At 52.8% G+C, this 19,945-nt stretch overlaps 1 protein-coding gene across 1 annotated transcript in view; it reads right to left on the bottom strand.

The window, feature by feature from the left end:
* Positions 1 to 4,275, bottom strand: part of GALNT2 (polypeptide N-acetylgalactosaminyltransferase 2) — a 189,986-nt gene extending 185,711 nt beyond the window's left edge. The window contains exon 1 of the mRNA XM_077751686.1: positions 4,252 to 4,275. Coding sequence (XP_077607812.1) covers positions 4,252 to 4,275 — 24 coding nt within the window. The remainder of the gene's footprint in view (positions 1 to 4,251) is intronic.
* Positions 4,276 to 19,945: the final 15,670 nt, after the last annotated feature.

The raw sequence follows: 19,945 nt of genomic DNA, 5'->3' as shown, positions 1-19,945 counted from the left end.
GAGAGACTGGACCCAGGCAATGGCTCCAAAGCACAAAGCCACTCATGCCACCTCTCCACCCACATTCTCAGTGTTCCCCAAAAGCACCAGCAGGGTGGTAAACACACAGCCGGGGAGAAGGTGCTATACCCTAAATGCATTCTATCAATAGGAGGTCATTAACCACACCAAGAGATCCAACCCAAGAGATTCAGTCTGCAAATAAACCCTTGTTCTGTAAAAGTTAGGTCCTGTGTTGGAGGTGAAACTAAAGAGGAGGAATAAGGAGTGAAAAGAAAGATCAATGCCCTTCGCACATAAAGAACTCATTCTACAGCTGTTTTCCTCCCCAGCCAATAATGGGGCGCCTGGGTGGCTTAGTCGGGTAAGCGTCTGACTTTCACTGAGGTCATGATCTCGCGGTTTCTGGGTTCGAGCCCCGCGTAGGGCTCTGTGCTGACTGCCAGCTCAGAGCCTGGAGCCTGTTTCAGTCTGTGACTCCCTCTCTCTCGGACCCTCCCCTGCTCACGCTGTCTCTCTCTCTCTCCTAGAAATAAATTAAAAATAAAAATAAAAATAAAAAAAACATCCCCCCCCCAATGTAAAAGACAAAAAGCTCCAACCTCCAAAGGGGGAGGCAGTCATGCTGCAGGAAACTTCCCTGCAGGAAACTTCCAGGCTTGCTGCTTCCCCTGTTCTCCCTTTTCCCTTGACTTACACGTTTTTCCAGCCACCTGCACCCCCATTCACCCACCAGGAGGTTGCCTGATCATTGCTGAAGGCTGAACTAACCACCTCTCTGCACAGGGCAGAGCGATGTGCTGTTATCACTAATCACCACCATCCACTCTAAATTCTCGCTCGAATGACTCCAGACGCCATCCCCCAGGGTCTCGTTATTCTCTACCTCCGAACTCTCCAAATAACGGAGGGCAGAATTTTCTCGGCTTCTAAGGATGCCAAGTCCTGGAGTCAAATCCTGTTGTCGGTTCTCCACATTCTGCAACAGTGGACAGAATTCTCCCCTGCTGCTCAGCACACTTCCCGTGTCACCTGCATGCCAATCTCGACGGGGCAGGTTCGCTACAAACACTTCACAGGTTGCTGGAGGTATTCCAACATGTGCTGCAGAAGAGCTTGGTCCCTTGGCGAGGAGCGTCAAATTACCTCGGGGGACGCCAACCAAAGTGTGAACAGACTGCGCACCCACCCAACGGCCTCCAGAAGTCCTGCCTGAAGGTGCCCCCATATTTCACAACATAAGTCCACCTCTATCCCATCTAACACCCTGAATCTCCCATCCTCTACATCAGAGATCAGTGGGGTGTCAATGCCGGTGTATCTTATAGAAGTGGTCATTGAAGGCACAGAGCTTTAATGTAACTGATCAGAGGGGTGCCCGGGTGGCTCAGTCAGTTAAACAGCCGACTTCAGCTCAGATCAGGTTCTCCTGGTCTGTGGGTTCGAGCCCCGCGTCGGGCTCTGTGCTGACAGTTCAGGGCCTGGAGCCTGCTTCTGAGTCTGTGTTTCCCTCTCTCTTCCCCTCCCCTGCTTGCTCTTTGTTTCTCTCTCTCTCTCAAAAATCATAAACATTAAAAAAATTCTTTTAATAAAGAAAAAAATAAAAAATAAAATAAAATAACCAATCAGAGGCAGCTCCCAAAACTCAGGAACGTAACATATAAAAGAACATCAGATGCCTAATCCAGAGTCTAGTGGTGTTGTCTAGACAGCCGGGCAGCCTAGAGACTATTTTAACCCAGATGACTGCCTCAAGATTACCGTCTAAATGCAGAGCAGTTTTACGATGATGAATTGGCGGAAGGAGGGCTCATAATGAAAAACTCTGCTAAATACAGCTGGAAGGAACTAAGACGGTTTAAAAACAGCTGATAATTCCACTGCTCAGTGTCTCTCCTCTGCCTTGGAGTCCCTGCATGGTGTCCGGGCACTCCCCAGGCGGGCGAGGTGAAGCAGCACCCCGCTGATTAAGGCGCAATGATTTAATAGCATACAAATACAGCTGGGGCCAGCTGGGCTGCAGCAGCAATGCAGCATTTCTGGAGGAAAAACAAAGCCCTAGGATGCACTGCACTTGGGGAAAAGCCAGACATGCACCCAGAAATAAGAATGGCTCCCTATCTCAACAGCTTCTGCCAGACCACGGCTGCTACAGACGTGCAAAAAGGAGCAAATGATTTGTCACTCAAGGCTAGGCCACCCAACGGGGGAAAGCTCAGGGGAGAGTGGAGGCAGAGGCCAGGATGTGTTAGATGGGATATGCATGTGTGATATACAGATGTGATAATAGTATCGCGTGGTTCACCTAGTAGCAGACCCTCCACTGAGTCTGGGCTCACAGCCATTCTCACCAAAGTGACTTCACCAGTCTGAACTGCATCTCCCTGAACCAATGTTTACAGAGTACCAACAGGGCGTGGGGTGCTGAGCCACACTCAGGGAACCCAATGACACACATGAATAAATTCCTAAATGCTTACTGACCCAGTGCTGCCTTTGCCCAGCGTGTTTCTATCAGCAAGCCTTCTTTTTGCTTTTAGTTGCCCAAGCGCACCAAATTCTCGCTGGCCTCAGGACCTTAGCACATGATCCTCACCATGACTGGACAGTCTTCCACCACGTCTCCATGGCTGGATCCTTCCAATCATCAGTTCTTCCTCAAATATCCCTTCCTCAGTCCTGTCTGCTGATTATCTGAGCCCCCTTGGAGCTCCACGTGGGGCTATCCAGTACCGGGTTGGTGGGCCTTCAACCTGCACCCCTCCCAGAATGCAGATTGCAGATCCTCGGTGGCTTTATTCCCCAAAGCATCCCTCAGGCCAGACACACCACGGCTGCTACCGCAGCCCTCTATGAGAGAGAAGGGCAGAAAGCAGAGAAACTAAGCACAGGCCAGGCTGCATGTGCTGGCAGTCTAGCGGGTGCAGGCGATCAGAACTTCTATGACACCGCTCAGAGGTGTAACCGCGTCAACCCTGGCACGCGGTGGGGGACCCAGGAACGATGGAAGGCTGCGTCCTACTATCTGGATCCCGGAGACACACCCCTCCTCCCCCACGGTCACACAACCCAGCGTCTGCGGCTGGTGGAGAAGGGCCCAGGCCCACCCACAGCCCCGGTTCCACTCCTTTGTCTACGGTGCCATGTCCCTCTGCGCGCCCACAGGTCAGACAGAGGACAGGACGGAGCAGTAGGGCCCCCTCCCGGGGGAAGGGCTAAGACACACCCTCAGAGATCTTCAGCGCTCACCCACACCCAGGTATCGCTGGTCCCAATCATTCCCGAGAGTACTGCCCCCGTCGTTACCGCCCGGGAGAAACTAAATGCTGGAACGCATCTCCCCAACTGTCCGGCCACTGACCAGTCCCAACGGCCTTTGTAAAGGAAAGAGCAATGCCTTAAACCGGGGATTCTTGATCTTGACACGTTTCTGCATGCTGCAAGTCCAGGAGGGCTGCAGAGAACCTTTAAAGGTCAGCTCTTAGCCTGGCTTCCCTGCTCCACCGTCCCAGCTGCCTAATTAACACTTAAATGTGTGTGCAGACGGCTCCCTGACCGGCCGCCAGGTGAGGGCCAGATCTCTAGGCCTCGTCCACCATGTCTGTGTGTGCAGACCTCCCAGGCCAGGACTGTTCTCATGGTGCGACACTCCCTTCTGGAAACACATAAGCAGTGCAGGCACAGACTCAGCCAGCTCAGCGCCCACCTGCTGGGGGAGGGAGGAGGAGAGACTCACTCACACAGGGCAGGGGGACACAGGTGGATCTCCAAGGGCGGGCCAGCTCCAGAGGCCCTGGGAGGAGACCCGACCAGCCTGAATGGCCGTGGGCTGGAAGGCAGGACGTGACTTCAGACAGCTACGAAACTGCCATCCTTCGGCTCACTTCCGGCCCCGCGCCATTCATCCATTGGGTCTGCTTTGTTCTGGTGCCTCTGGGGACCACACTGCACTGTGACCAATCACAGTATCTTAAAAACGGAACCCAAATGTGACACTTCTGGCCTCGCTCAGCGCCACAAAAACAGGGCCCTCCCCGGGGCCCAAGAAAGCGAGGCGGACCACCACGGAAGGGGGAAGCTTCCACCACCAGGGGGCTCTGCACCTGATTTCCTCCCTAATCCAATGACTCAGACCACAATGTCACCATCAACTAGGCCATCAGAGGGGCCCGGAGTCAGCCCCAGAAGCAGCTTCGGGAAAGGAGAGTGAGCACACGTGCGGGGAAAAACAGAAGTAGGGCCCTCACTAACCTGCGTCAGTACCAGCACCCTCATCTCGCGAATTTCCAGCAACCCCCAGTTTACAGATGAGGAAACGGAGGCCAGTTAGGAGTGGTGGCAACGAACAAACCCAGGCTCTCTGAGTGTGCACAACCAAACATCCGGGTTTTTGGAAGGACCGTTCTTCTCGAAATCACCACGCAGTTTATCTATTAATCTGCAATCCAGCTGTAGTACGTTGTCTTAATTAGACACATCAGAGAAACCACACAAACACCCTGCTAATTGACAGAACTAGTCCTCAGCCCGGGGGGAGGGGGGGGGTGCGCTTTGTCACGTTGCCACGATTATTAATTTGTCTTCCACTTGTCACTCACCTACAGTTTCAAAAGCAAGCCAGACACCGCACTGATGAAACCAAAAGAACGTTTACTAATTAAAACCTTGTGGAAAAGTTTTCAAATAACACGCTGCATTCAGATAATAACAGCTCAAGATATTGAAAAAGCCAATTGCCAATTAGAGTTAAAAAATTAATTATACAGTCACAGAGTTAAAAAACACATCCTGGTGTAATTTTCAAAGACGAGAGATTACAGGGTAAAATTGGGAAATGAGCTCCCGGGAACCTCACACTGGAGGAGACAGCTTTGACCAGAACCTCCTGCCTCCGGTCTGGCCTCTGCTGGGCGCTCACAACGGCTGCCCGGGAGCCCCGCCCAGCTCACCCACCGCCTCTCAGGTTCAGCTTCCTCACTGAAGAAGGAGCAATGGCTGCAGGAATCCCTATGCCCTCACCCCCTTGCCAAGGCGAAGGTCCCAGGCATGGAGCTGTGGGTACTCTCTGGGAAAGCAGGCTCGTCTCCCTAAACACAGCAGAGGGCGGCTGGCTCCAGCGGGCAGAGGAGCCCCGGGCTCGTGAGCACCTGCCACGGACGACAGCCCCACCCAACTCAGGGAGCCAGCACCTGTCGCTCTAACATGAGCCTTGTCCATCAGCACCCACAGGGGTCAGTCAGGTGTCATTACAGAAGTACCAGGCCCCCTTCTGCCGCCTTCTTCACTGAATAGCCCGATGAGATCCATAAATGAGGAAACAGAGGAACAGAGGAGTTAAGTTATTTGCCTGGGTTCACACAGCTACCTGGAGAAGCCAGACTTCAAACCCAGGCCCTCGGCTCCTGTGTATGCATCCCCTCAGCCACGCACCCCGGGGCCGGCCACCCCATCCAGGGCTCCCCTGCACAGTCACCCAGGGCTCTGCAAGGCAGTTTCCAAATGCCCCAACGTGGTTTCCTGAGTTGCCCCGGCAACTCCTGAAACTCAGCTCCCCGCTGGACCCCAGCTCCTAGGTGGCCACTGGTCAGAAGTCACACCACGTCACACACGGAGCCTGGGTCATCGAGACTCCACACTGCAGGCAGCTCAGGCCCTGAACGCACACACTAGCCCTTCACAGAAGCCTCTACCCTTCGGCTGAAACCTGAATAAAATCTCCGAGTACTGAAGAGAGCTGTGCGCTCAGGCACCTCCAGTGCAGGCGCTAAGAGGGCACCGGCACTTTCCAATGCTTGCGAGAGAAACCAGACTGATTAGAGCATCAGAAACACCAGCCTGGGGCCAGTGCGGTGCCAACAGAGGACGTGGCATGTTCCACACGAGGCCCCCATCTCCTCTGGGACGGGTCCAGGAGACCTGGCGGGCCAGAACCAGGCTCCTTCTGGGACGCCCACCCGCGGGCTGCAGCTCAGGCCCCTTAAGAACACAGAACACACCCCCAGCTCACTGCTAGCTCACCCACATTGTCTGCTTGCAGTGATAAAGGTTAAGATCATCACTTGGCCCAGCAATCAGCACCTCCCAGGTCTGAAGTTGCAGGTCTGAGTTAACGAGTCAGAAACCTGCCACTTGTGACACACTCTTGAGTCAGGTGCTGCAGCTTTAAGATCGGGACAACCACAGCTGACCTTCTCCGAGGCCGTATTTCAGGTAGCTGGTGAACCAGTACAATTCTGGCCCCACACCACTACTGCATGACCTGTGGGGCAAGTGTGTAACCTTGGGGCCCGCTGGAAACTGCATGCAGGAGTGCAGGAAGAAAACTAGTTCCTGACATTCTTCCGGGCCTGCAGAAACGAAAGATAAACGAGCAATGCCTCTTAAGCACTTCGGGCAGCCCGGGTGACAAGGCTGATATAAATTTTGAAGTACCAGGAATTATACCTTACAGAAAACAGGCATTCTTGGGAACACCTGGCTGGCTCAGTGGGAAACGCGTTCGACTCTTGATCGCGGGGTAATGAGTTCAAGCCCATGTCAGGTGTACTTAAATAAACCTTACAAGAAAAAACACACATGTGTTATCCTATGTTTGTCACAAACGTCTCATTTACACATCCATGTAAAATATGAGGTGTTAGCAATGATATCCTGCTGGGGAAGAACAGAATAATATATATTTATTTATTAAAGGCCTCCCACCCTGGCTTCCCAAATTATCCCTGGCTCCTAATGGATTGTTTACGACGGCAAGTGGACCACCCAGGAGGAGTGGAAAAGCTGGCGGGACTAAACATACAGATGTGTTTTCTGCCTACTCGCACCTGTCAAATGAGAAGGATATAGTCACCATTAATACAACATTCAAGTCAAACTCCAGGGGGCGACCGGGGCTCTGGGCCACTGAGGAGGCTGGCTGGGAAGCAAGGAAGCAATCTCACGGAACACCTTAAGCTGACACTCTACCACCAAAACATTCACCCAAATTAGCAACTTCCCAGGGGTTTACACAGATAATTCTTATGGAAGAAATGGTACCAAATATAAGAATATGCTCCTGGTGATACAGGTGACAGTTTAGGATCATAGGCAGCCTCTGCAGCATCCTTAGAAAAGAATCACCACTGGATATTCCTAAATTACTGAAGACATACAAGGCTGATGTACACCCTTACTAACCGTGATATTGATTCATGAGAAATCCATAGTTGCTTTCCGTCCACAGCTCCTGGCTTACAACTCCCCAAACCCTTGTTATTTCCTGTTGTCCTCAGTCCCTGGACACCCTTTAGAGCCACAAAGGTAAAATGGGTGTCTCATGAATTTTTTTTTTTTAATGTTTTTCTAATTCTGAGAGAGAGAGAGGCAGCGTGAGCAGGGGAGGGTCAGAGAGAGAGGGATATACAGAATCTGAAACAGAATCCAGGCTCTGAGCTGTCAGCACAGAGCCCGATGCAGGGCTCAAACCTACAAACCGTGAGATCATGACCTGAGCCGAAGTTGGACACTTAACCGACTGAGCCATGCAGGCGCCCCTGGTGTCTCATGACTCTTAATGAGCCCCCTGAGGAGGGAGCTGATTGCCAGGATCCAACTGTGTGATCAGAGGGCTGGAACTTCCAGTCCCACCTCCCCAGTTTGGGGAGGGGCAGAGAGCAAAAGATTGAACCAATCGCCCATGGCCAATGAGGTGGTCAATCATGCCTGTGCAATGCAACCTCCATGAAAACCCCAAAGGAGGGGGTCCGGAGAGCTCCCAGGGGACCCAGGACGCATCCGTGTGCCACCATGCCAGGTCTCAAACTCCATGAGGACAGAAGCTTCTTTGTTTGGGACTTTGCCCTACGTATCTCTTAGTCTGGCTGTTCATTCATATCCTTTGATATCCTTTGTAATAAATCAGCAATCTAATCAGTAAACAGGTCCCCTGAGGTTTTTGAGCCATTCTAGCAAACTAATGTTACCGGGGAAAGGGGCCTCGGGAACCTCTGATTTTTAGCCAGTGAGTCAGAAGCACAGGTAACAGCCTGGGCTTATGACTGGCAACAGAAGCGGAGGGCAGTCTTGTAGGACGGAGCCTGTAACCTGTGGGAGCTGCCACTGTCTGAAGGTAGACACTATTACAATGGGCTTGAACCTGCAAGGCGCTCAGCGGGTGTTAAAGCACTGCTTGGTAGCAGCCTCCCTACAAACATACGTGTTGGAAGCTGGGAGCAGAAACCCTTCACCAACTCTATCACTAAGCCTTCAAGGTGCTTTTTAAAAAAATGTTAGTTTTCAGGGGCGCCTGGGTGGCTCTGTCAGTTAAGCATCCGACTCTTGATTTTGGCTCAGGTCATGATCTCACCCAAGCCCTGCGGCAGGCTCTGAGCTGATGGTGCAGAGCCTGCTGGAGATTCTCTCCCTCTCTCTCTGTCCTTCCCCCATTCACATGCACATGCACTCAGGTACACTCTCTCTCAAAAATAAATAAAAGAAACTTTTAAAAAAAAGTATTAGTTTTCATGGCACCTGGGTGGTTCAGTCAGTTGCGCATCTGACTCTTGATTTGTGATCCCAGGGTTGCAGGATGGAGCCCCACATTACGTGGAGCCTGTTTAAGATTCTCGGCCTCTCTCCCTGCTCTCACTCTCTCTCTCCAAAACAAACAAACAAGCAAAATTTAAATTTAAAAAAAATATTCATTTCACCTGGTTTGCTAATTTCAGCTACAAACATCTATAAACTTTTTTAAAAACATCAATGAAATTTTTAACAGTATACAAAAATAAAATAGTATGGTGAACTCCAGGTACCCATCAGTCAAATTCAGTAACACTTGAGCCCTGATTTATTCCCCCACAATTTTCCTTCCAGACATGGTATCATTACATTCATAAATAGTTTGTATCTACGAAAGGTAAGATTTTCCAAAAAACAGCCCCAAGACCAATACTGCCACTAAGAAAATTAATGACGATGCTAGTAGATTTCATCTACTATCCAGTCCCTCTTCAACTTACCCTTATTTTTTTTTTTTTTTTTTTTAGGTGTTTCTCTGTGATTCTGAGTTCCATGGAGACAGACAGAGCAGCCGGCATACCTCTGCAGATCCCAGCATTCAACAGGGTTAACTTATAGACAGAAAATGCTCCGAAGTGTTTCTGAAAGGGTTCATGCTCATCACTGCTCATCTCTCAAAAATAAAAACCAAGATGCACTTCTGTTTACGTGGATCCCAGGAATTGGGAGTGAACAGATACAGATGTACATGTATAGAAGAGGGCTGCCATCTTCCTTTATCAGGCACAGAAGGCCTGGAGCTGAGTTCTCCTGAAGGAGAGTAATCTCACACGTGGGAAAAAGAAGACTGGAACTCATCGATTCTTTTTTTTTTTAATTTCTGAGAGAGAGAGACAGCGTGAGCAGGGGAGGGGCAGAGAGAGGGAGACACAGAATCAGAAGCAGGCTCCAGGCTCTGAGCTAGCTGTCAGCACAGAGCCCGACGCGGAGCTCAAACCCACAGACCGTGAGATCAAGACCTAAGCCGAAGTCAACTGTCCAACTGACTGAGCCACTCAGGCGCCCCTGGAACTCATCAATTCTAAGATGCACTGTTTTTCACAGGTTAACATGAAATTGGGATGCATCTCACAATGAATGGGCCTGATGATGCCGCGGGCCCGGAAAGGACCATGGTGCACCTGTCATCACCAGCACCTGCTCAAACGTACAGCACACCAGTAGCAAAGCCCACATGATACACATCGGTGGCCTGGAAGAAAACCCCAGAAACAACAGTGAAGCAATTTCTTAGAAATCAAATCAAGTAGGGTAGAAATGGATGGTGAATTAGGGAATTAGGGAAAATTCCCAAGTGAGTTAAAATCTGGCTAACTCTACATAACTGCCACGCTATGTTAAGAGCCCAGAACCAAGAGCTTTTAGAGCTTTCATTGATTTTTTTTAATGCTGCATCACCAATGGTCTTGGTGGAGCAGATGACTTTGAGGAAAACAGGCACCAATATCTCTGAGTCAAAAAGTAGATACTGAAAAAGTTTTAGGATCACCTTACCCAGTATATTTCATGTGTATTTTCCTTTTTATCTATGCACAAGCATGATATATGGAAAAATCAATGTCTAATTAAGTCTAAAAGAGCTCTTTAAGTAAGTAGAAAATAAAAATGTTAACTGATAAAGAAACCATTGTGTCACAGTTCAATGAACAGTGTTTTTTTTTCCTTGCCCAGCGCTACGTAAAATAATGGTTTTATGGATAATGGCATCTTAGACTTGATAAAAAGAGCTATATTCCAGATGAAGGGTAAAATCAGTGATTATCAAAAGCGAGCAGCAGGAAAGGCGCCTGGGTGGCTCAGTAGGTTGAGCTTAGCTCAGGTCACGATCTTATGGTTCGTGGGTTCGAGCCCCGCATCGGGCTCGCTGGTGTCAGCTTGGAGTCCACACTGGATCCTCTGTCTCCATCGCTCTCTCTGCCCTTCCCCCTCACGCTTGTGTGCGGGCTCGCTCTCTCTCTCTCTCTCAAAAATAATAAATAAGCATTAAAAAAAGTGAGCAGCAAGAAAAACAAGGGGGTGGGCTTATCTGCACGAGGGAACAGGGAAGGGCCAGAAAGGGGTCCAGGGCGGTGAAAAGAGGGTAAGCCTTGAGAATGTTACAGAGCAAAAACTCACAATCTAGGTCAGTGGGAAGAGCCCTTAAGGCGGGTAGCGCCAAGACAATGAGAGCTGAAGGCATCCCACACTGGGTCAGCCAGCTCATCATCCAGGACAGCCCAGTGCACCCCACCCCCACCGCGAGAGTACCTGATAACAGGGTACTTAGTTTACGGGCATCTCCCAAGTGCAGCCCTCTAATTTACATCAGCTCCTCCAGCTGTCCTGGCGGTTCAGCTAAGACAGGCTGACCCTGCCACCGGAGTGCGTCTGCCTTCTGGAGCAGCACCCTTCCACGGAGAAGGCCCCCGAGGCGGAGATAAACAAACCTCCACAACTGCTCCAAAGTCTGAAGGTCTTTAAAACGACCTTTCCTTCGCCACTGTGTAACCACTCTAGTTGTTTTATCGGGAAACGTGCTGGGGGCACTGCAGGTAAGCCCCTAATGTATATACTGACTCCTCACAAATGCCTGCGGTTTCCCTGAAAAGCAGCTGGATAATCCCACCTGAGAACCGGGAGGATCTGCAATTTCCCACCGTTCCCCCTCCCTGCAAGGGCTGTAGGCAATGAAGTCACGTGTCCGTTTTATTTTCCACAAACACTGCAGACCGTGGAGCCTCGGTGTAACCCACTTTGCCACGAACAACCTCTCCAAAGCCTGGGTGTCGGGCAGGCTTCTGACCTCTGGTTTCCTACAGACAGGTTTCCCCGCAGGAATCCACAACCCCCATCACCCATAGCAACCCACAGAGATGACATCACAGTGGAAACCCGGTGCCACAGCAGGTGCAAGGGACCCGCAAGGATTTCTCATTAAATGATCATGCGCGTGGAAAACACTTCCCAATGCACAATGTCATTTACCAGTGTCCTCGACAATGGACAGCGGATGCCAACCCCGTCCACAACTTAGCACTTCGCACAGATGAGCTCAGAAATCCAGCAACGCGACTGTTCCTGAAGCACCTTCTACGGAGTCAGTGAGCTTATTAACCCGCAGGCACCTAGAGCGGACTCGGGTCCGAAGCGGGAGACGGGGGCCACGGGAGTACGCGTACCATGGTCACTAGGGTGAGTACACACATCACCCAAGACAGCCCTGGAACGAGAAGTCCCAAGATTTCCACGTCACAGAGGAGGTTCCACCAGTCACAGACCAACGGCAACAACTTCGGGAAAGAAAACTAGTTCATGTATTTAGCAGGTGAAAAGAGAGATGACGGGAAGACAGAACACGGATGAAACCAGGGGCTACAGGCAAGGCCAACAGAGCCACAAAGATTCACCGCCTTCGCAGCGTAGGCTCAAACCTGCTCAAACTCACTTCCCCGCGGAGCCTAAGGGACTGCCAAGGTAACCACCCCCCCACGCAGTTCTAATCCCGATTCCCTGCTCTTTCTCCCTTGGCACTTAACGCCTGTCTCCACATGGCACCATTCATTTACCTCCCATTTCTGTCTAGCTCCCCTGGCCCCCCGAACGAAACTTCCATGAGAACAGGGGCTCTGTTACATTCATCACCCTGTTCCCAAGCACCCAAGCCACACCTGTCACATAGCACGTGCTGAAGAAATACTCCCTGAAAGAAGCAATGAAAGGGAGCAGAGCCCATCTTCGTTTCCGCTCCTGATGGAGGGGCAGATGACGACTGCGGTGTCCAGGACAGGCAGATGTCCGACGGGCAAGAACATGTAAAACGTCTCACAGCGTAAAAGGGACTTCTCGTTACAGGGCTGTCTTGGGTGTGAGACCAGCTACCGTGTGCGAGCCTCATCCCACACCACCGGCCAGCAGGAACGATCTGGGCCCCAAGCTGCAGGCGAACCCCAGGAGACGGGGGCCACAGGAGCACTTCCGGGCTTTTTGGCAGTGCTCTTGTCCTATGGCACCATGTCAGAATGTTCCTGGAAGGCATTTTGGAGCACACACAGTAATGCTTTGATGGCAGTGTCAGTCCACTTTGCCCTTGACCCTGACGAAACATGTGTCCTGACGTGGGCTCTGGAAAGGCGGTTCCTCTGTCCCGGCCACGCTGACCATACCTCCTCCCAGAGTCACCAGGCGGGAAAGGGCCAGCCGTGGCAAGACCAGGGACACTCAGGGCCTGAGAGGCTCTGGGGGTTGGGGGCGGGGAGGACAGAGGGAGACCGGCCTGCTTCACGACGTCCCGAGGGGCTCGCCATGTCATGACAGCCAGCTCCCGTAAGACACGGCCTACAGGACTCCTAACTCCCAAACCCAGGAAAGCTGTTTCCACGTAAACCCAGGAGTGAACAGCCCTATGCGGGGCCTTTTCGGGATTTCCAAATCCAGCCTTCTGGATGAATCACTGCCTTCTACATTCCAACATGCAAAGAAAACCAACAGGTATAAAAGGACATGCTTCCCGGGCCCCTCGTACCGGACATGACAGAATGCAAAAACACCTGGCGTCTCCCCCTACATGCAGGAGGCAGAGTGAGGGCAGGGGACCGACAGGGACAGGGACGTGCTCCACCGGCAAAGGCCCAGTTAGCTCCTCGAGTCTGGTTTGTTATTTCCTAGAAATGGGCACATGGTCAAAAAGGAAGAAAGGCAGGGGAGGCTCCCTCAACTTGACAGGTCAACCAGACGGGCATTCCTGGTACCTCCTCACCTGGCGTTAATCCTGAAGGCCAAGCACATGGCCAAAGGCCAGAGAAGCCTCATACCGGTTAAGAGATAGGGTCAAGTGCCACTCTGGGGACCCGAGCGAGGGTCCCCTGGAGTGCTCTCTCCAATCCATTCAATCTAATTCTCAAAGGAGTAGAGTCCCGCCCAGCACCCCCTCCACTCAGGGGGGTTTGCTTGTGGAAGGACCCGGAAGTCGTCCTTAAAACGTTTCACCAACAAGGCAGTGTGGAGACAAGGATCAGAGACAAAAGTGGTGAACAAGGACCCCCAGCAGCAAGAGAAGCAAACGCCCCCTCCTCAAGGGGAAGGGTGACCTTCCAGATGAGGGAAGGGAGACCAGCCCAAGGCTGCCTTGGCTCCAAGCAGCACAGCCACAGGGGTGACACTCAGCACGTGACCCACAGGAGTGACACTCAGCAGGTGTAGCTGCCTGCGACACGGACATGGAGGGGTTCAGAAGGCCCTGCAGTGGCAGGGTTCAATTCTCCGGCTCCTGACCGCAGAGAAGGGATCCCAGGGGAAGACCGGCGGCCAGGGGCTCAGGGCGCTCGGGGCCTGGACAGGGGCGTGTATTTCACAGCCAGGATGGAAGCAGCCCCCCGTTTTCATCAGTGTGGCACTGCTGGGCAGGCATGTTTCCACGTGGACGTCCACCCAGCTTGTGACTCTCAGCAAGGCCCAGGCAAACCTTCCAGAACAGGATTCACAAGGAGCAGAGCAGAAGAACTGAAAGGGGGAGTGGATTTGGCCAGATTTTCTCCTCCCATGAATTCAGCTGGGCCGGCCGGGAGCCCTCACAGGACTTCTACCAGGAATACCCTACTTCCATCCCAGGCTCTTAGCCCCCACCTGCAAGTCAGCTCCAGCCTGTGCTGGGTCCCTGCCCCAGGCGGCCTCATCAGCACCACTACCAAGCCACCTCCTCCCCTCCGCCCCTCTCCCTACTCCTCCCCTCATCTCCCTCCTCCCCTCCGTCTCCCTCCTCCCCTCCGTCTCCCTCTCCTCCTCCATCTCCTCCCCTGTCTCCCTCCTCCGCTGTCTCCCTCCTCCCCTCCATCTCCCTCTCCTCCTCCATCTCCCTCTCCTCCCCCTCCTCCTCCCTCTCCCCCTCCCTCTTCTTCTCCTNTCCATCTCCCTCTCCTCCTCCCCTCCCCCTCCTCCTCCGCCCCTCCGTCTCCGTCTCCTCCTCTGTCTCCCCCTCTCCTCTCTATCTCTCTCTCCTCCCCCCTCCTCTTCCTTCCACTAAGCCAACTGTCTCTGGCTTTGCTGGAAGGTAGGCAGCACAGCACTGCCTCCTTTGATACTGACATCTTCCCAGTCTGACTTCCCGCTTCCCAAAGATCTGAAAAATATGAACGGCAGAGTCAAGATATTATACGTATATATAGATACGGACACAAATACAAATATATAAATATCCCAGGCCAGTCATCTCCCTGACCACCTCCCGATTACCTCTTCCTCTGATCCAAACAGGAACCCACCACTCCCGAGGAGGTTCAGTGGAGAGATTCATGGACGGCCTGAAGCCCGCGCACAACCTCTAACAGCCAGGTCTCCCCAGCCCTACCTCGAGGCCTAAGCAAGCCAACCCTTGGGGACACCGGCTTCTTTCTCGCGTTTGCAAGCGGGCTGAGGGGAGCACACACTATGTCTGCACTGCTTATCAGTCACGACCTGCCCCCCTCACGTCCCAGCATCCAGAGGTGGCCACAGTGCAGCTCCGGAACAGGGACACCGGACTTTCCCCAGAGAAGAGCTGGTATTCTGGTGCCACGATTCTCTGGCTGTAGCGTTTTCCCCCCACTACTGCCCTCCCTACCTCAGCCTCACACCCCCATTTCAAACACAATTCCCTTATATTCCAAACTGATCAGAGGGCTGGCTAGGTGTGCTCCGGGTCCCCTCCTGCGCCTCCACCCANCGTGGCAGCCTCATGTTCAATCAAGCCACTCACACTAGAGAAATACTGGCCATCTCCCCTCCTGACAGGAGACACAAGGCTGTGTAGGGCCCCCGGATTCCAGCTGGGGAGTCTCCAGTTAGGGACACGCTCACAGAGACACTCCGGCGGTTCACACGACCACCACAGAAAGGTGTGTGTGCTCCACCCAAACGTTCCTGCGGGCTGCCCACAGGCGGGGACCCCGCTCTGACAGCACAGCTGGCCGCGAGAGAGCTGGCATGTCCTGACCCCTTCCCAAGAAGGCAGTCCTGAATGTCACTCAAGGCTCTTTTAGTACAAGCCCGAAGGAACCAAACAAATCAATCTGGGAGGAATGGGTAAAGGATGAAAGCAAAAAATAAAACCGTCAACGATTTTCCAGAGAGCAAGAAGACACTTAAGATTCCTGGTTCACTGTATTTTCAAGGAGTCATTTGCGGTTTTTCCTTTTCCTTATTCCCCCAACCCCCCCCCCCAAAACCATTCATTCGGTGTCTACTATTTCTCAACACCTACTAATGGCATTTAGCTCTCTGCCAACCCTCAGAGGTGAAAATGGCTATCCCCACTGTACAGATGAGAAACAGAGGGTCAGAGAGTTTCAGTAAATTAGTAATGGTCACTAAGCAGAAGCGGGTCGAGAGCTAGGGTCCCTCAGTGCCAATAACTGAACTCACGTCGTTCCTCTTCTTGTGAATGTCCACTCCCCGGCTCAAAACGCATTACTGTCTCCCTGTGATCAGCCACATTAAGAGCCAGCAAGACAGGGGCACCTAGGTGGCTTAGTCGGTTAAGCGCCCGACTTTCGCTTGGGTCATGATCTCGCGGTTCGTGGGTTTGAGTCCCGCGTCGGGCTCTGTGCTCACTGCCAGCTCAGAGCCTGGAGCCTGTTTCAGAGTCTGTGTCTCCCTCTCTCTCTGACCCTCCCCTGCTCACGCTGTCTCTCTCTCTCTCTCCTAGGAATAAATAAAAAAAAAAAACCAAAACATTAAAAAATTAAAAAAAAAAAAAAAAAAAAGGCAGCAAGACAACTTGGCACACGAGGCCCTCTACAGTCTAGTCCCTAACTCCAGTTTCACACCTTACTGTCCCCTTCAGCGTGTACCATGCTCACCCACTGCACAGGCTCGCCCCCAAAGTCCTCTCCCCTTGAGCCCCCAGGGCCAGGGCTGCAGCATCTGGAAGCATCAAGGAAGGCTGGTGGGAAGTGAACGGGCTGCCCAGACCCTCCGTCATGCCCTTCAGCTAATGCTTTCCCTTCCCTCCTGAGGATGTGAGCAGCACAGACCAGAGGTCTCAGGCTCCACGTGCTCTTAGTTGCGACCAACTTCCATATTGGGAAATGCTTCCCTTTCCATTCTCAATGGCCACACTTTACCCAGAGGCAGGTGTGCGTTTCAACAGAAATCCCTTCTTCTCTTCTACGGCCTCACCCACTGCCGACATGCCAAGGCCCCGAGGGGCAGACTTCACATGATTAAAATTGTAAAGCATTTAAGATGCTCACAGGAAAGACATCCTTGAAGTGCCAATTATTCATTTAGGGGGAAAAGAGCCAACTCTGGGAGGAGTGATCTACATAAATGGAAAGGAAATCATTTTAAACAATATTACGCAGAAACTGATTGACCTCGCACCCGGCCTGCCTCAGTGCTAAGTCCCAAACGGCGTGGCAATGCCCAGGATGTATTTGAGCACCTGCTCGTCTTCACTTTGTTAGATCTGCAATCAGGTGAGGAGGCTTTCTGGGTTTCGCCCAATGGAGAATAGCGGTCCTGGGATGAGTTATTTAACAGGCAGGGCACACGGTGACAAGCCCAGGCAGGGGTGCTGCTTCAGCAGAAACACCAGGCAGGCTCCCATCAGACAATCCCCCGAAGTCCCATACTGAAGCCTGGTACCCCGTGCAAATCATCAGGGCCGAGAGAGACTCGTTAAACACAGAACGAGAGCGTGGACTTGCAGAGTATGAAGCAAGAGAAGAAACATTCATTCCACTTGCACCCAAAAACTATAGCTAGTATTTAAGTTCTGTCTTGCATACCACATTACCTTTTTTATGTCCATACTTTACAAGCTAAAAAAAAAATCTACATATTTCCTTTTATCATAAGGATGAACTAAATTTGAAGAGAGACTTTTTCGCCTTTAGATCCATGGAAACAATTCAGGAGGGAGGAAGACTACATAGTTTTATACTCTAGGTTAGGAAATTCACAACAGTGGGGTTTCTATTCAGATCCTCCAGGACAGTCTCAGGGCTCGGACTTTTACACCAGCGTCCACAACACTAAGTTAATGAGTTTTTTACTGTGATTTCAAAAGTGACTGCATTTACACACCCCTTCCTCAACAGACAAATCACTAAACCATTCTAAGGGCCAGGATTAAATTTTATGGTTCGTTGACAGAAAGAATAGAATCCCAAATCACCAATCCATGTATAATTGTTCGTTTCCCACGCATTCCTTCCTACCTGATCTCTTCCCTTCCACCAGGTCACAAAGGGTTCTTAGATTTCTTTTTCTTTTAATGAAGGATACCACTTCAGAGGCTAACAGAGAAGATCCCCCCAAAAACCCGCAGCTGAAGCCCACAGGGGACATGTCAGGTTCTCTGAACGTCAAGGCCGCCCGGTTGCTGTTTCTAATCACAAGATCTAATGAAAGTGGCAAGCCAGGGAGAAGAGAAATACCAGTGCGGTTTGTTTGTTTTCCTTTCGCGTGAAAGGCAGAAGGCTCTGTCGGGTCACACCAGCCCACCGGGCCATGCATACCTGCCAAGACCTGGTTTACTGCACAGCAAAAAGTTTTCAAAATAATTCCAGGTTAACGCGAGCACAGTTTTCAAAGGGCCACACTGCTCCTGTTGGATATGCTCCGCTCTTTACCCCCCAAGAATAAACGAGAGCCTTGGGGTACGTATACAGCAGTCCAGTTGCCCTTATTACAAAAAGAATCGGGCTAAAAGCACACAGTTTGTTACCTCAGAACTACACTAGGCCAATTCAGCACCCCGAAAGACTTTTCATTTCTGCTCCCTCAGACAAAGCAACCCCACGCAATTTCCCAAGATTCAAACAAGATACATATCTCCATCTAATACCTTCAGGTGAGAATGAATGAATCAATCAATCAATCAAACAAACAAAGAAGGAGGGAAACCTCTGAAGCGGTCAAACCCCATCGCGGACTTTGATGGTCTGACTTCACAGCTAAAAAAAAGTCCGTTCAACACAGTCCCGTTTAACGCAGTGAGTCCCGTTTGGCTTGTTCCAGAATACCATTCCCTGGTACACCAACCCGTGGTCCACCAAACATCACAGCAATGAGGGTTCCAGTATTGTGGAAAATATGCCGCTGCTTTCAAAGCCTATCAGACACCAAACACCACAACCCCGCCGGCAGCACGGCCACGGCCAAAGCCCTCCTCTCCGTGCCGTCGGGGCTCCTCTGGCCGCCTGATTCCCACCCGGATACGCCGGGCTGTCCAGAGTGGCGTACACGGTCTCCACAGCCTAACCGCCCAGCCCTTGGGAGCCTGCTCAAAGCACCCACAGAACAGGGACACCATCCCCGCGGAACCGGGCAGCGCGGGAGGCCACGTCCGGGTCGCGCGCGAGTCCGGCAGAAGCCAAAGCCGGGGCCGAGGTGGGAAGGTCGGGTGCGGGGGTGTCGGTGGCCCGCCGCACTCGGGGCGCAGAGGCGCGGGGGCCCTCCGCGGACACCCGCCCGGTGATCTGTTTTATCCCGCACGGGGCCGGCTGCGCCCCCCACTCCCAGAGGTAAATGGCAGCGAAAGGGGCAGAGACCCCCGAGCGGCACCCCCCCAACACTCCCCGCCGCGGGGTGACGAGGAAAGGGGTGACGATCTGCAGCGGCTCCTATCAAACGCATGAAAAGAAACTTGGACTCCTCTCTCCCGCACATGACACTTTGGAAAGGCAGCCGTCGCTCCCTCCCCTCCTCCCACCCCCTTTTGTGTGTCCCACACCCCCGCCGCTAAACTTCCCACCGCAGGGGACGGTGCTCCCAGCGGCCGGACAGGACTCAACTTCAATTACGTGTGGCAGACGGAGGGGGACGTCTCCGGAGGGGGCCGGGGGGCGACGAGAAAGGCGTCTGGGGGCCCCCAGCCCTGCGGGGCCGCGCAGGGTTGCCCTCTCCGGAGTAGGGCGAGCGCAGAGGGGCCGGGTGCGCCCCCTGCCCCGGGGGACTCGGCCGGGAGGCCCGGGTCGGGGAGCGGGGGCCCGAGCGGAGGTCGGGACCGAGGAGAGCCGGAGGGGCGGGAGGCCCCCTCGTTGCCCCGCAGCCANGCGCCGCCCCGCCCGGGCCGCCGCCCCGCCTCCTCTGCGTCCTCCCCGCCGCTGCCCTCGGCGCCCCCGTGAGTGACAGGTGGCTGCCCGGGACCGGGCGGAGCGCGCGCACACGTGCGCACACACACGTGCACACGCAGCGGGGACGCCGTCGGTCGCTGCTGCCTGGCGCCGCCCCACCCCCCGAGGCTGTCACCCCTCAGGTCCTGGGGCTTTGGGACCTCCTCAGACCCTTAACAGGCTCGCTCTTACCGCTGGCCGGCCCACCTGAGTTTTTTGGTGCAAACCCGCCTCCCGGACCCGACCTTGCGGCTGCTCGCTGCAGTTTTCTTACTAATCTTGCAGCAAAATATCCCCGACCCCCAGGTGTC

Source organism: Crocuta crocuta, unplaced genomic scaffold (assembly GCF_008692635.1).
Source record: "Crocuta crocuta isolate KB4526 unplaced genomic scaffold, BGI_CrCroc_1.0 scaffold59, whole genome shotgun sequence".
Lineage (NCBI taxonomy): Eukaryota > Metazoa > Chordata > Mammalia > Carnivora > Hyaenidae > Crocuta > Crocuta crocuta.
The sequence above is the reverse complement of the archived record's forward strand: the minus strand, read 5'-3'. Positions and strand labels throughout refer to the sequence as shown.